This window comes from Ursus americanus, chromosome 2, assembly GCF_024610735.1.
Source record: "Ursus americanus isolate L20-20 chromosome 2, mUrsAme1.1.p, whole genome shotgun sequence".
Lineage (NCBI taxonomy): Eukaryota > Metazoa > Chordata > Mammalia > Carnivora > Ursidae > Ursus > Ursus americanus.
This window is the reverse complement of record NC_142128.1, coordinates 9,039,606-9,057,104: the sequence shown is the minus strand read 5'-3', so window position 1 is coordinate 9,057,104 and position 17,499 is coordinate 9,039,606. Positions and strand designations below refer to the sequence as shown.

The following is a 17,499-nucleotide window of genomic DNA, read 5'->3' as shown; positions in this document are numbered from 1 at the left end:
GGCTGTCTCTCTCTCCGTCAAATAAATAAATAAAATCTTTAAAAGAAAAGAAAAGAAAAAGGCTAGTGAAACTCAAGTATAACCTGGATTAAAAATTCACACTTGGGGGGCGCCTGGGTGGCACAGTGCTTAAGCGTCTGCCTTCGGCTCAGGGCGTGATCTCGGCGTTGTGGGATCGAGCCCCACGTCGGGCTCCTCTGCTGTGAGCCTGCTTCTTCCTCTCCTACTCCCCCTGCTTGTGTTCCCTCTCTCGCTGGCTGTCTCTATCTCTGTCGAATAAATAAATTTAAAAAAATCTTTAAAAAAAAAAAATTCACACTTGGGGCACCTGGCTGGCTCATTCAGTGGAACGTGCAACTCTTGATCTCAGGGTTGTGGGTTCGAGCCCCATGTTGGGTGTGGAGAGGACTTAAAAAAATTAAATCGTTACAAAATCATGCTTTCTCAGGGATGTCCCAGGACAGCGGCCTTCTACAGGCGAGGCCTCGAAGGAATGGTCTTTATCCATATCCCCATAGGATGGGGGCATTTGCATGAAAAAGGGTATGGACTCCCAAACTTTTCTGTAGCTTCTCTAGCCAGTCACTGCAGAGTATGAAAGCACCCAATGTAGGATTTTTGGCAATTCTTGCTGATTATCATTACACATTGCAGTAAAATATAAACTATGGTCCTAAGAGGGAATCTTGAACCACTCTGACCTCCTGGGTTCTTTCTAAAATACTCACTTTTATATTTCATTTCTTTTACCGGATGAGCTCTTTGAGGCATGTTTCAGATTTTGGCAGTACAATATGAAAGATCAAGAAAAGCATTGATGAAAAAATCTGATTGGGCCCCTGGCTGGCTCAGTCGGTTAAGCGTCTGCCTTCGGCTTGGGTCATGATCCCAGGGTCCTGGGATTGAGCCCCACGTTGGGCCCCCTGCTCAGCAGACAGCCTGCTTCTCCCTCTCCCCTTGCTACTCCCCCTGCTTGTGCGCGCATGCGCTCTTGCTCACTCTCTCCTTGTCAAATAAAATTTTTTTAAAAAATCTGAGAGTGGAGTTTGTTAAGAGGTAAAGAGAGAGTTAAAATGTTAATCTGAATTAAAATGTTAATCTGAGAGTTAAATTTCAGTTAAAAGATACAAAACCTGGAATTGCCTGGGAGCCAAAGATTTAAAGAAGATCCTCTCAAGATGCGAGGAGGAAGTTGTGTGATGATGTGTTTTGGGGGCATAAATGGGAAACAGTGAATGACGCTGAATTCCAGGCTCTGACAATCATTGTCAACAAGAAGGTCAAATTACAAATGTTTACATTTTAAAACTTAAATTATGCACAACTAATGAATCATCGAGCCTTACATCGAAAACCGGGGATGTACTGTATGGTGACTAACATAATATAATAAAAAATCATTATTAATAAAAAAATAAATAAATAAATAAAACTTAAATTATGGGGCACCTGGCCGGCTCAGTTGGTAGAGCATGTGACTCTTGATCTTAGGGTTGTGAATTCGAGCCCCATGTTGAATATGGAGATTACTTTTTAAAAAATCATAAAAAAAATAAATAAATCTTGGGGTGCCTGGGTGGCTCAGTTGGTTAAGCATCTGCCTTTGGCTCAGGTCATGATCCCAGAGTCCTGGGATCAAGCCCCGCATAGGGCTCCTTGCTCAGCAGGGAGCCTGCTGCTCCCCCAGCTCGCGTGCATGCGTGCTCGCGCTCCCTCTCTCTCTCTAGCTCTCTCTGTGTCAAATAAATAAAATATATTTTTTTAAATTTATTTGACAGAGAGAGAGACAGCCAGCGAGAGAGGGAACACAAGCAGGGGGAGTGGGAGAGGAAGAAGCAGGCTCCTAACGGAGGAGCCTGATATGGGGCTCGATCCCATAACGTCAGGATCACGCCCTGAGCCGAAGGCAGACGCTTAACCGCTGTGCCACCCAGGCACCCCAAAATAAATAAAATCTTAAAAATAATAATAAATAAATCTTAAATTATAAGACCAATTAAATCTAACAACTAGTTTTAATGTTCGTGGGTACATGTTATGAAAGTTACCTTTTATAAAAAGATTCATCTTAACCCCAGATGGGAGTTTGGGAATCAGTTAGAAGAACAGGTTTTGATGGACTCTTTCATATTGCCAAAGAAAAGGAGGAATTGTCTTATGGAGAACTTGACTCATTTCTAGTTTTTAAGACCAAAAAACCAAAAAATATGAAGGCAACTAAAACCCCTTATTTAAAAAAAAAAAATCGAGCTTTCTCAAGGATGTCCACAAACGAGTGGGTGTCCTGGTTGTCCCATGACAGCCTCTTTCTACAGGTGAGGCCTCAAATGAATTGTAACTATCCTGGTGTTGATTGGGGGATACCTTATATTTTAAGAAGGGTGTAAAAATCCTGCACTCTGTGAAAATATTTTACTGGAGATTGAGTGGGACCTAAGACCTTTCCTCCAGAAAGAAGGCTTGATTGTCAGGCCTATGTTACGTTCTGAAACTAAAGCTATGTATTTGTAATTATTAAAAATCATGTCAATGAGGGGCACTGGGCGGCTCAGTTGATTGAGCGTCCAACTCTTATTTCATCTCAGGTCACGAGATCTCAGGTCACGAGATCGAGGCCCGCATTGGGCTCCATGCTAGGTATAGAGTCCGCTTGAGATTCTCTCTCTCCCTCTCCCCCCACCCCCACTCGCTCGCTCTCCAACATGTGTGGTCTCACAATGGCTCTTTCTTTAAAAAAAAAAATTATGTCAATGAAAAGTATCTTAGTAATGTGGGTATCTGGTCCAGTTGGGAGTTCTTCCATTTGACAAATGTGATGTTGTGTGGAAGTGTTGGAATCATTTTTCTTAGTTTTCCCCTGACTAGACAAGGTTGAAGCTAGAATTTTCCCTCTTGATAAAGGAACAAAAAAATGAACATGTTATAATGTACAACATGGACTGTAGCTAACACTGCCGTAGGATATGTGGGAAAGTGTTTTGTTTTGTTTTTTTAAAGACTGTTTTTAATCTCTACACCCAACCCCAAGATCAAGAGTCTCACGTTCTACCAACTGAGGGAGCCAGGCGCCCCTGCGTGAAGGTTCTTGGGAGTGAGTCCTGAGAGTTCCTATCAAAAGGAGATTTCCTTTTCTTTTTATTGTACCTATAGGAGATGACGAGGTTAACTAAACCTGTCGTGATTTCACAATATATGCAAATCAAACCATCATGCTGTGCGTCTTAAACTCATAGAGCAATGTGTGTCAATTACTTCTCAACAAAACTAGGGGGAAGATCTGAAAAAATGAACACATTACTTGTAAACTGAGGTTTAGTAACTAGTAATAAACTTGAAATACTAGAATATAAGCCTAATTCTGGGTAGTCTTACAAATGGATCTTAACTAATGTAAATATAGATTCAATATATAGATTAAGACATTTTAACGTTTTTTTTTTCTTCAGAGTTGTCCTCCTGTCTCCTCGGTTGGCTGTTCTCAAGTAAACTGTTTTCTTGCCGCATGACTGGATTTGCTGCACGCTGTTAAGGCAGACAACCGGGTTATAGCTTCTTATCAAGCAGTGGACTGATGGGGCGCCTGGGTGGTTCAGTTGGTTAAGTATCCGACTCTTGATTTTGGTTCAGGTCATGATTTCAGGGTCGTGAGATCGAGCCCCACACGAGGGCTTGGAGCACAGAGTCTAAGATTCTCTCTCGCTCTGCCCTTCTCACTCATTATCTCTCTTTCTCTCTCTTGTCTCAATAAATAAATAAATCTTCAAAAAAAAAAAAAAAAGAACAGGACTTGATGTTTTGCCCTGATCTAAGAAGGGCCATTTTATTTATCTTTTTTTAAATTTCTATAATCATATGGTCTTTAACTTTGGGAACTGTTTTGCATAGGAGTCCAGATACTAATTTAAACCAGCTTAGATCTCTGGGGCACCTGGTTGGCTCAGTCAGAGCATCCAACCTGATCTCAGGGTTGAGTTAAAGCCCCATGTTGGGCATGGAGCCTACTTAAAAAAATCTTTCTAAACCCCATAGACCTTATCACATGTGCTCCATGGATGTTCACACACACACACACACACACACACACACACACAATCAATGAAGCCAAAAGTTGGTTCTTTGAAAAGATAAACAAAATTGACAAACCTTTAGCTAGATAGACTAAGGAAAAAAAAGAGAGAGAGAGAGAGAGAGAAGATCCAAATTACTGAAGTAAGAAATGAAAGTAGGGACATTACTCTTGATTCTACAGAAATAAAAAAGATTGTAAGAGAGAACTATGAACAATTATGTACCAACAAATTAGATAACCTAGATAAAAGGGACAGATTTCTAGAAACACACCCCTACCAAGACCAAATCACAAAGAAAAAATCTGAGTAGACCTATAACCAGTAAGAAGACTGGATCAATAATCAAAAATCTCCTGACAAAGAGAAGCCTCACATAGACCACTCTAATTATAAAGCTGAATCTCTACAGGGTGTGTATTCATAGAGAAGGGTTTAAACTATATTCCATATTATTATAATTAACATATCTTCTCCTCCTGGCAGAGGTGACCCAAAGCAGAATGATAAGCCAGGTACAGTACATGTGAGGAAGCTTTTCCCTGATCTGTACCCTCCACAGTCTGCCACCCCGAAAGGGTCTTTCCCAAACTAACCAAAAGCTAATCTCAGGAAAGATCTCATCCATCACTCCTTACCAATATAACACTTTAGAATTCAGTGTATCATTTATTGTCTTGGAAGAGGTGACAAGCCTTTTGAAATTCCTGACTTAGAGATCTATTCATTCTCATAGACAAATACTTCACGTTTATTAAAATATAATTGATTTAATATAAAAAAATATCAGCCCTGGACCAGATGGATTCACTGGTAAGTTCCCACCAAATATGTAAAGAAGAACTAATCACAGTACGTCTCACTTTTCTGGGGCACCTGGGTGGCTCAGTCGGTTAAGCATCAGACTCTGGCTCAGGTCACAATCGCAGGGTCCTGGGATTGAGCCCTGCATAGGGCTCCCCACTCAATGGGGAGTCAGCTTGTCCCTCTCCTCCTTCTGCCTCTCCCCCACTCGTACCCTCTCTCTCTCTGTCAAATAAATAAAATCTTAAAAAATACTTCTCACTTTTCCAAAAAATTGAAGAGGAAAGAATACTTTCTAATTCATACTATGAAGCCAACATTACCCTGATACCAAAGCAAAAGACACTACAAGAAAAACGAAACTACAGACCAGTATGAACACTGGTGCAAGATCCTCCGAAAAATACTAACAGAATTCAGCCACATATGAAAAGGATTATACACCATGACCAAATGAGATTTATTCCTGGAATGTAAGGATGGTTCAACACACCCAAAAGTCAATGGAATATGCCACATCAACAGAATGAAGGAAAGAAACTATATGATCATCCCAAGTGATGAGAAAAAGCATTTGACAAAATTCTGTACACTCTCATTTAAGACATGTGACGAACTAGGAATAAAAAACTACCTCAACATAATAAAACCACATATCGAAAGACTGAGAATGGGACAGTCTTTTCAACAAATGGTGCTGGAAAACTGGATATCCACATGCAAAAGAATGAAGCTGGACCTTTATCTAACACCACATACACAAACTAACTCAAAATGGATCAAAGTCCGAAATGTAAGACCTAAAAGTATAAACTTGAAGAAAACAAAGGGCAAAATCTTCATGACATTGGATTTGGCAATGATTTCCTGGATAGGACATCAAAGGTATGGGCAACAAAAGGAAAAAAAAAAAAGACAAACTGAACTTCATGACAATTAAATCTCAATAAGGGATTAATACCCAGAATATGTAGGTAATGCCTAAAACTCAAGAGTTAAAAAAAAAAACACTGATTCAAAAATGGGCAAAGGACTTGGTTATTTCTCCAAAAATACACAAATGGCTAAGAAGTACATGAAAAGATGGGCTCAACATCACTAATCGTTAGGGAAATGCAAATCAAAAGTATAATGTGATACTACCTCCCTAATAGAATGATTACTATCCCCCCCCCAAAAAAAACAGAAAACAACAAGTGTTGGCAATGATGTGGAGAAATTGGAAACTTGTGAACCCTTGTGCTCGCGTAAAAGGGCACAGCTGCCATGGAAAACAATATGGCAGCCCCTCAAAAAATTACCAATAGAATAACCGTATGATCCTGCAATTTCATTTCTGGTTTATATACTCAAAATAAATAAATAAAAGCAGGGTCTCAGAGATATGTGTACACCCGTGATCATAGCGTCATCATTCCCAACAGCTAAGATGTGGAAGAAACCCAAATGTCTGCAGATAAATAAATGGATACCTATCCATTTATAAATAAAGCAAAATTGGTATATCTATACAATGGAATATTATTCAGCCTTAAAGAGGAAAATTCTGCAATATGCTACAACATGATGAACCTTAAGGAAATGATGGTGCTCAGTGAAATAAGCCAAAAGACAAATACTGTATGATTACACTTACATGACCTACAGTGGTCAAAATCATAGAGACAGAAAGGAGAATGGGGGTTTCCAGAGGATTAAGGGATGAGAGGAAGGGCAGTTAGTATTTAATGGGTATAGAGTTCATCTTAGAGTTTACAAGAGGCAGAGTTAGGGAGATGGAAAGTGGTGCACATCAGGCAGTATAACATTATGAACATATTTAACACCACTGAACTGTACGTTTAAAGTGGTTAAGATGGTACATTTTATGTGTATTTTATCACAATTTTTTAAATTGGGGGACCAAACATTATAATACAAGTTCACGCTAATCAGATTGCAAAAATGTTAAAGGCTGACAAAATCAGGTATTGGTAGGTGTGTTTCTTACACCCATGATGGGAATGCAGACTGATGCAATCTTTTGGAGGGCAATTTGACAATGTAATGAAGCGGAATTTGCAGCTTGGCAATTCCATTTCTAGGTAGATAACCTGAAGAAACTCTTGCATGTAAATAAGAGGTCAAGGGTCTTCAGTGCGGCACTGTTCATAACAGGAACACAGTGCAAGCAACACACCACAACTGATTAGGAATGGCTACTACCCTAACGGTTAAAACAGATCTTCACATTCAGACTTGGCGGAATCTCAAGAATTTCAAGAAAAAGCGAGTTGCAGAATCATTGTACATTATGGTACAATTCGTGTAAATGTTTAAACCTCACATTATTTGGGGATGCCTGCATTTATAGTAAAAATGTAAAAAAAAAATACAGAAGCTGTCATCTTTGGGGAGGAGAAGCAATGGGATTGGGATGGGGGTACAAAAGAGGGGTACACCTATGTGTAACACTTATTATGTTAAATCTGAGCCGTGGGTACATGGGCATTTGTTAAGTCTCACTATGTATTTGTTAGATGTTCAAAATGTTTCACTAAACAAGAACACAAGTCTTCGAGAACTTCTAGGTTTAACCTGGAGTTATTTCCAAGTCAAGTGACAATTAGTAGCAGTATTTTAAGCTGTGTCAAAGGAGTCTAACAGTTTTCTAAAATCATTTACTCCCCAGTTCCCATAAGTTTGTTGATTCACATAAAATAGCATTTGAAGGACGCTGAACACAACACAGTCTTTTAAAGCACTTACCCAATAAGCAGAGATAGTTGGGTTCAGCCAGTCGGGATAGTTTTGTGACCTGATTCAAGATGTTGTAAAGCTCTGTTGGTTCACACAAAACCAAACCAGCCATCCTACCGGGAAGAATCAATAACGCATAGGCTTTAGTGCCTCTTTCTATTTTAGACAAATGGACAAACATACTGGACTAAACTCCTTTACACACCTTCAAACAAGATGAAAGTAATCATGCAGGTGATCAGCCAAGCTTCAAGAATCTGTACTAAAACGTGTGTCGAGGAGAATAAGGTGTTGAACACAGCATGTATGAGAGCTGGAGAAATACCAAATAGGCTATGATATAGTCAGCCATTCATTTCCTCGTTCAGCGAATAATTAGCGAGCACCTACTGTAGGCCAGGCCCTGGAAACAACTGGTAAACCAGACCTACACTCATGAAGCTTACAGCCTAGCACGGAATACAGACACCGCACCAAAAAACACATTATACACGGGAACAGTGCCACCAAAGAGTCAGCAACCAGTGTTGAAGATGAGCCAATGGGAGGGCCTCATCTAGTTGGGGCTGTTAACAGTCACCCCTCAGACAGCCCTCTCTAGATAAGCCTCCCGAATCAGGAGGCTATGCAAGACTTAGCCAGGTAGAGAAGGGAGAGAGGGTGAAGAAGGCAAGAACATTCAGTACTTGAGAGAACCTAAGGGAGGCTGGTGCAGTGACCACAGGGAGGGAGTGATGAGCAAAGACTCTGGGGAGGGGACTTGTAGGCTTAGGATAAGGATGGAGGCACTCAAACTTGGGTGGAAAATCACTGATATGTGTTAATAGAACTGCCCAGCCAGCCTGGGCTCTGGCTCCTGACTGTAGGGCGGCCCTTACTTGCTACACTGGTTCCTGAGCACATCCGGCCTCTGGTGCCCCAAGGACACAGAGCGGGAAGGGCTGGGCCCATGCAGCAGCTTTCTACAGGGAGGCTACCTTTTAGCAGGGGTGGGGGCTACAGAGAGCTGCCCAGCAGGCCTCTGGAGGCCAGCGGGGCGGGGGAGACAACACATGGGAGAGAAGTTGATTCTAGGGATAATCTTACTCAAAACAGTTAGGGTTACCAGTATAATGCTCCTGGGAAAGGTCAACCCCCCAACACGGGCCCCAGGATCCTTCTCACAAACTCGGACTTTGGTTCTCAGCCTCCCCTCCAACATGGTCAATTTCAGCCTCCACATGGATCATTTCTATCAGCAGGCAAACATCCTCTGTACCCGTCTCTGTTCTCCTTTACAGAGACACTTCCCACTGCCTCCAGTTCCTCACCTCCAAACTCTCCGGGCTGTGCCAGTTACTGTGGGCTGCCTGACTGTGGGGAGTAATTAGCTTCTCTATGCCTCAGTTTCTACCTCTATAAAATGGGGGTGATAGTAATAGCGCCACTTCTGTAAAGCCAGGATAATAGAACCTCCCCGTTGTGTGTGGATGAATGAAAGCACACACAGGAGACATTCTGATCATGGAGGAAATGCCACCTTCTCCCCTGGAGCTTCTAACCCATCAAACCAACAGGAATTGCTCTTGTGAAGGTCATCAACGATGTGCCTCTTGCCTAAACCATTTGTCGCTTCTCTCGGAGCTTGAAGGATGGATTCTGTCTGCCTTTAGCCCAGTTTAGCACCCCTCCTTCCCAACACTCTCTACTTCCAGGACACTTCACTCTCCAGGCTTCCCTCCTACCTCTCTGATCGTTGCTAATCAGTCTTCTGTGTGGGAGGCTTTACCTCCTCACATTAAGTAAGTCCTGGGGCTGTCGGCTCTTGCCTTCTGTCTACACTCTCTCTGGGACAGGGCTCTCCACCTCAGCACCACTAGCATGTGGGGGCCAGATAATTCTGGGCTGTGAGGGGCATAGCAGGGTGTTTAGCACCTTCTCTGGCCTTCACCCCACAGCAAACCTCCCCCCACCCAGGTGTAACCACCAAAAGTGTTTCCAAATGTTGCCAAATGTCCCCTGGAAGAAGGGGGCAAGTCACTGCTACAGGAGAACCTCCACTCTAAGATCTAGAGTCTAAGGGATCTGAATACCATTTGTACACCAGTGAGTCCCAAATCGTAGCCCCTGCCTGATCTCTCCACTGATCTGGACTCCATGTGGATGCCTCATGGGCATCTCAAATCTAACACAGCCAAAACAGAACTTTTCATTCACACATGTCCACACCTCCAATACCTGTCTTTTCGTTTTCTCAGCCTCAAAGGACACCACCATTACCCACCAAATTACACAAGTCCACGCCCCAAATCCTTCTTTTGCCCCAGCCCCTCACATCCAAACTATTAGCTTCGGTTCTTAAATATATTCCAAACCCATCTACTTCGCTCCAGCTCCAGGGCTAACATCCTAGGCTATGGTACTGTCCTCTCCGAGGATGCCATCCTTCCCAACAGTACTTCTTGCTTCCTGCTTTCTCCCTACAAGCTCATTTTTACATGGCTGTCAGGGGGATCCTTTCAAATTAGGAGCTTCTTGGTCTTCACCTCACTTGCCACCATCGGACCTTACTGCACTCATTTGTTTGCTTGATCATCAAGCTTCTGCCCCTGGAATGTATGGGTCATAAGGACAGGGACCTTCCTCCTTGTTCACTATGTCCTCACTAAACAAGGAGATCCAGTGCCCAGGGGTTTTGGTGCAGAACAGCGCTCAATAAATTGTCAGCCTTCTTCACTAATAGGGCCATCTTGACTTGATGCCATACCTACAGATGCCACAGGTGGATTGTGCCTAAGGACCTCCTCTCTCCCACCCCCCAGTCAGATCCCAGATCCTCTGTCTCTGAAAGCCCAGTGGTCAGGGCATTTGGGAGGCAGTGAGTAGAGGAGAGAGGACGAGTTTTGCATCTAGTCTCACAGCTTCTATAGGCCAACCTAAACACTGGCTCCTGAACTATCTCGCCTGTAGCTCAGAGCCCATCCTCAAACTCCCACTGGCTTTCTCCCCACTGCAACCTCCAGCCCTTTATTTAGTGGGGGGGATTGTCTTCAGGCATCCAGGTGAAAACCCAGCCCCAGGGATCAACACCTCCAGACTGCTCTCCTTCCTTCTCTCCTTCTCCTTTCCTCCAGAACTCTCCCTGGGCAAGCAAGAACTGCCCTCACCTGCTGATAAAGGACAGGTGGGAGAAGAATAGTCCCTGAACCTAACAGCACAGTTCTGAGAGAGGACGCAGCCCTGTGAGCTGAGATAAGGGGCGCCACTAGCCTGGAAAGGTGGAGGATGGACTGCTCAGCCCCTTTTCAGCGCTACTCCAAACTCCACAAGGTTTCAGACGTTCTTGGCTCTGCCATTTGTGCCCTAAGAATGTTTGTGGACATTGAGCTTTTACATAGACCATTAAACTAATACTGACGAGTTTTTGCCGAAAGCGTTTTCCTTAGTGAGTTCCATTATGCCAATTTAATTCCTTGATTTTATTTCATAGGTAACCAATTCCGATTTTTCCCCACTTTCAATTTTGTTTAGCCAAGATCAGTTTTCCCAAGATCAGTCTTCTTTCCGTGTGAATTTTACGATAAAGATTTGATTCCTTAGATTTTTATCCTAGCAGCACTGACCGAGTAGGGTTTCTGCCACGGTTTGTATGTAATAATTTTCCTAGTGACCTGTTCAAAACAGTAGCGTCAAAATGGCAAGTTCAAGACATCCCCCTGTGGACTCTCTGAGCACAGACAGCACTTTCTGTGACTTTCAGGAGGGGTTTGGCGCAATGGTTCTCGCAGGCAAATGGGGCAGGCAGATGGGAAGAGTGGTCAGAGGGAGCACTTTCTGAGGGCTTCATGGGGTCAGAGAGACCGATCTTCCTATGAACTGATCAGTTTGGGAAATCCACTCAGGTTTTTTTGGCGGGGGGTGGGGAGGCGGCAAGCAAAGCCGCTAACTCTGTCAGAAGAGCAGGGCACCAGCACGAGCCTTGTCCTTGCATATTGGACACCCACCAATAGGAAGTTCTTCACCCTCCCCTGCGGTGACCGGGCCTCTCTCCAAACCAGGTTGGTGTGTGGCACTCTGTCTGTCAGCCCAGAGCTGTCTGGATGCAGCTGGGCTGCTGAACGCAGCTCCAATGAGAACGCATGTCTATATCTGGGGGAACACAAGCCAACTGGGAAGGGATGTTTCCTTAGGGGTTGTCACAGCCTGAGATGAAGCTGGAAACAGGTAGACCCAGCCCTTCTGGCCTCCTTGGGCTTGACCAACACATGAGGCCTTCCATTCTGACAGATGGCATGGCTGTCGGAGGCCGGGCCTCACATCAGGCTTCTCAAAGGACTTCCAGGACAGAGAGCTTGGTCTATTGCTCAGCCTCAGGCAGTCTGGGTGGACACAACTGATGGGCATTTGCTTCTGGTGGAGAGGAGAGGCACAAAGCTCCTGGAGAACCCAGGCTGTAAGCTTTACTTTGGGCTCCTGGTTCAAGCTGAGCAGGGCCCAGAGGACTGCACAGATAGGATTCAAGGTCCAGAGATAACCCCATGATGCCCTGGTTCTCTGTATGAGGCAGAGGTTGTGCCAAGATGACCAAAGCTTAATACGGTGACAGATTTCAATATCCTCGCCTATAAAGGAAGGCAGTTTACACGGGATTCCACTGGAAAGGCTGTAGGAAGCTTCCGTCAAGATGACAGATGCCAATTATCCGGCCCTGGCCCTGGCATAGAGCAGAAACTTGGGAAAAAGACATTCCTTTACTTCTACGCTAGCTCTCTCCTTCCAGCTTTGCCCAGGAGCCTCTAAGAGCTACAAATCCCACAGGCAGAGAGCACCGTTCAGAGAATCTCAGGCCAAGGAGCAGAGCAGGAGCTGGCCACGTGTCTAAGTGGAAGGAGCCTTGGGTGCTGCCTGAGCGGCAGGATCTCAAGGATCTGGTACGGTCTTTCCTCAATCACAGCCGGACACCTTCTTTGTGGCCTGGACCTTGACAAAGCTAGAGGACACAGTTCCTGGCTAGAGCACCCCCGAGCTGTGGAGGTCAGAAGGGGTCTTGAGATCAGTCTCTCGGTTCAGAGGAGCACCTGGTCCTATTATTAGTGATTGCTAGAATCTCTGGATTTTGGAAGCAACAGGTACGAGCCAGAGGCCCAGACTCAGGTGCCCACATCCCTGTCCCTTGTCTTCTATCTTGCCTTCATTTCCATGTCCCCAAACCTAGGCCCACTACACACCTGAGAGGGACCCTTGCAGTCCTGAGAGTGACAGCTCTGTCCATGCAATCCACCTGGCAGACAGAGGGGCTAGTCAACTGTCACGCAGTCTCCCAAAGGCTGTCACCACATCTGGTCTCACCTCCTCCAACTCTGCCGTCGACACTTGCTTTTCCTCTGCTCCCTGATCAGGCTTAGGCCTCCCCTTCTGCTCCTCTGACACAGGTCCTCAGCCCTGACCGGGCTCTGGACTCGGCTTTGCTCTAACTTCCCTGACCTCTGACTGATCTGGGAGACCAAAGGCTTTGGTCCTGACCCCGATCGGCCGCCATCAGCAACTCTGCGCTCTTGGGAGCTCCTTGTTGGTGCTTCTGGCTACCTCTGCTGGAATGCAACTCGGAAGCCAAATCTTTTGACTTCCAGCAGGCACGAGCCACAACAAAGCTAAAGCTATTTATCCAAATAGTTCCTAGAGCACCTAGAGAAATATCCTAGAGCACCTAGAGAAAAATAAAGAAAACTCCCGTGCCAGGTGGAATGATTACCACCTTTCTGACTTTTCACTTTAGCTCCAAGGATCTGAAAGAAGAGATTTAAAATACTTCCCTTGAGGTACGATTTTAGAGTTGAAGAGAAGGTAGGTTAGCATATATGGGCATCTCAGCAAAAAGAGGATAGCCCATAACCTTGGTCTAAGCTTATTGTAAGGCACAAGATGGCCAGCATACGTGGGTGTGTATGGCTTGTGTATGTGTGGGGTACGGCAAGAAGGGGGTCGGTGTACTTGCATATTGTGTACAAAAATATACAAGAACAGGCAAAAATGAAACCATGGTGATAGGAATGGGGAAGTAGCAGTCCTAGGGGACTGATGGAAAGGAGCACGAAGAAACTTTCTGGGACAATGAAAATGTTCTATGGATCATTTTGGGGGGTGTAAACTGTCAAAACTATCCAACAGAACACTTAAGATCTGTATGCTGCAGTGCACGTAAACTATATGGCCATAAAAATAAATCCCCTGTGTATATCCAGGTGTTCTGTGTTCGGAGATATGAATATGCGGGTGTATGTGCGTGGAAAGGAGCCTGTGCGTGTAGCCCCACCTGCACATTGAGGACCTTGGTGTGGGGTCTGGGCTGCGGAAACCATGCGGACTTGGACACACAGAAAGTACACACTGCAGAATCCTAGCTCGGCCTCCACAGCTACCAGCAAATCCCTGTCTCACTGTTCATTTGCCCAGAATTTTCCCAATTGCAGTAACTGTTATCCAAACCTCGGCAACTCTCCTTGGGTCCCCACGGAGCAACTTCTCTCATTTCCTAGTTCTTGCCTGGGAAGGTGAAGGCCACGGAGTGTGAACAGCTCTCCTCAGCCCCTGGAGGTGGAGGGGGGAGCTTCATGCTTTCTCCTGGAATCCACTGACCTTATCCTCTCCCACCTAAACCTTCTCTCCTTTTGGCATCTCAAAACTTTCTCCCTTCATTAGCATCCTTCTGAATGCCAACATTCACAAGCCTTAGCTTTCTGGAAACAATTCAAGAAACCAGAAAACCCTTAGAATAGCTTGGCCTTGCCCTCTGAAGCTAGTGCAGGCAGAGAGGCTGGTGCTGGGCCCCAGCCTGGAAAAGTCTGAGGCTGGCTAGCTGTTAGCAAAGCAAGGAGAGGCACATGCATTTGAAATGCCTGCACACACGCCAACCCCCCCAGGATTTGTTGGGGGCAAAGGATGCATTAGTGTTTCCTGTAGATCAAATGTGGGCAAGAGAGGTGGCCAACTAGAAGCCATCGTAAAGGGACTTTGCCCAAGACTTGCCACCTGGAGGGACGATGGGCCAACTGCAGGCAGTACGGAATTCCAGCAACCGGGGACTGAAGGAACAATGGAAAGCAGCAAGACCGAGACATCACCACCAAGGTCAAAGGAACTGCACCACAAAAGCACCACATGGAGGATAGTCAGCTACAAACTCCCGTCTGGCTCAGAGAATACTAATAATGCCAGATGACAGGGGGACCCTTCCTGCTCCCATCTCTTCTCCTACAACCCCCACGGGTCCGAAGCCAGTCTAATGGGGGAATGAAGGGGTTGTGAGGAAGCAAGACGGGGAAAGAAGAAGCCAAGCACCCTTCCCACCAAGGGTGGGGAGCCTCAAGCAAGCTTGAGAGGGGAAGAGGAGCGGCTCTGACACTGAATCAAGTTGAGATTTGACAACTAATGTAAACTGGACATGGAGGCAATTACAGCGAGTCTGTTCTGTTGACTCAGTGTAACCCAAGAGCAAGCAAAGAAAGCAAGCATGGGCAAGACAACAAAGCTGTTTTAGGACTGCCAGGGGCTTCCTGAATGAGACCCCCACATGTTCAGTGTAACAGTCACACATGCAGAGCAGTCAGTGCACGATACAGTAGCTGTTAATACTGTTATGAACCATCTTGGGATTGAAAAGGAAGCGATGAATGTGAGGCTGGCTTTCCTAACAGTCAAGTTGTTTGGGATGGCCTGAGTAGAGCACTTGGCAGGGAGGGGGAGGGACTCGAGCCCCCTTGTGTTGGCAGTGAGCCTGAGAATCTGTGATTCTCATTTTTCTCATGGCCTCCCCTCTCCCCTCTGCAGGGATGCCCTCTGCCCTAGCCTCTCTTGGGCATTCAATCCCACGTTTCATGTTGGAGTAATGCCCCATCTGTCCACTGATATTTCTATGTGGACAACTCACCATCACTTCCAATTCAACCCATCTAAATGGAGCTCTATCTTTTGTCTCCAGCCAGCTCTCCTTTCCCACAACCCCAAATCCCGTTTCTGCACATATATACTTCTCTCGGACTGATGTTCCTCACCCCGTTTATTCATTTCTTAAACCCAGATAGGCACAGACGAATCAATTCTTCCCTTGAGACTGCTTCCTCATTGGCCCCACCCCCTCCATTTCTATGGCCATCATCATAATTCAGATATTTATCATCTCCTAAGATAGCCTCTGGAACAATCTCCCTGCCCTCCACCTCTTTCCATTGGAAACCTTGGCATGTCAACGTCAGTCCAATCTTCTTCATAATGCCGGTGGCATCATAAAAGCCTCTGATAAATACTTGCTGCCCAAGGAATAAAATACAAACTTCTCAGTGAACATCTGGAGGTCCTGCACAACCTGGTTTTTTGCAACCTGCTTTTTCCAGCCTTACCTAAAACTACCCAACTCTTCCAAAACTCAGACACCCACTCTCAGCCTGGTGACGTGGTTGGACAATAAAGACTCAAGAGATGAGAGACACATCTGACCACAAGGAACTCTGAGTTCTAGTGGTAAGATAAGAGGGGTAAATAACGAACCAGGCAACAGTTAGTGATAAGATAAAGGACACTGTTCATCTGCGTGTCCCAATTCCAACAGAGAGGATCTATTCGCCATCCACAGACTCAGGTTTTCCCACCCCCAGGTTTTACTTTGGGCTCTTCTTTCTCATCTAAACACTTGAACTCCCATGCCCAGGCAAGGATCTCTCCCTCCTCTGGAGTTGAACTGTCCCACTGAGTAACTCCTTCCTGAATGTCTGGCCTACATGTTTCATCCTGAGGTGCTTCTCACATGGCCCCACCCCAAACGCGGGTTAGAGCCACCTCCTCTGTTCCCACAGCTCCCAACTTTCTTAGTGTTGCCCCTATCACGCTGCCTGCATTTTACCTGTCTCCCCCACTAGACTCAGCTCCTTAAAAGGCAGGAAATGAGCAGATCTTGTTAAACCAATAAACTGCTGCGCATCTATCCACCCCACTTGACTGAACTTTTTGAGGAATTCTGTATACCCAGAAAACAGTTGGGGTGGGGGAAGGGAATGAAGCTTCTAATTCAACTTACATATCTAACTCATAATTCCTTGTGAGCAAGAACCATATCTTTACTTTCTGTCTGGATAAATTCAACAAATCCACTTAACTGGGCTCAGCCACAGTTTCTTCGTACCTAAAGCAGCAACAATCTGGCCGTGCTCACAGCACGGCTGCGTAAACCTGAGGAGTAGGGATCGGGTGACCATGCAAGTTACCACCTCGATACCAGTTTCCTTGTCTGTAACCCGGTGCTGCTTTCCTGTAAACTCGTAGAACAGGGCCTCGCCCGCAGTGCTGTGTCCGCCATTCTCAATGGCGGTGTCTTTGAAGGTCCTGTGCACCTTGTGGGACAAGCGCGCTGGCTGGTGGACAGTGCGGGGGAGGGGGGGTGGTGTGCACTGAAGTGACTGATTAGAGAGGACCCCATCCTCCCACACCACCCCCCAGGACTCAACCTCCTCTCCCCACTTTCCTTTCCAGAGCCTTCCAGAGCTCGGAGCCCCTCCTGCCTCCAGGAGCAGGAGAGGTGGTTTTGGCTGAGGTCTAGGGCCCGGACCGCACCCACTCCCCGGGCCTGCAGCGCGACCTTGACCCGTCTCCTTGTCAGAGCCTCTGTCTGGGGCCCCACCTGGAAATGGCTCCTCTAAGGCTGCTCCAGCCTAAATCCCGTCCTCTTCCACCTCTCTGGTGCGGACTCTCCCTACCACTGGCGACCGCGTCTCCCCCACCGGCCGCACGGAACGCGAGACCCGCTACGACCCCGCCCGGACCGCGCTCCCTGCGCGCAGGAAGCGCCCCCCGCTTTCCCCCTCCGCAGCCCAGGCAGACGTGGTACCGCGAGAGCTGGGAGGCGGGCGGGGCCGGAAGC

At 46.0% G+C, this 17,499-nt stretch overlaps 1 protein-coding gene across 3 annotated transcripts in view; it reads right to left on the bottom strand.

Moving 5' to 3' along the window:
• The window catches only part of STYXL1 (serine/threonine/tyrosine interacting like 1), a 67,947-nt gene extending 50,479 nt beyond the window's left edge, over positions 1-17,468 (bottom strand). Inside the window, exons 1-3 of one of the 3 annotated variants that reach the window (XM_087868055.1) lie at positions 17,260-17,397; positions 7,816-7,923; positions 7,620-7,723 (exon numbers count right to left, since the gene is read on the bottom strand). In XM_087868055.1, the coding sequence (XP_087724181.1) occupies positions 7,620-7,722 (103 nt within the window). In that variant the 5' untranslated portion in view covers position 7,723; positions 7,816-7,923; positions 17,260-17,397. Of the gene's footprint in view, positions 1-7,619; positions 7,724-7,815; positions 7,924-17,259 lie in introns of all 3 variants that reach the window. The other 2 variants (XM_045786235.2, XM_045786236.2) reach the window with 2 other exon arrangements.
• Between the last annotated feature and the right edge of the window lie 31 nt (positions 17,469-17,499).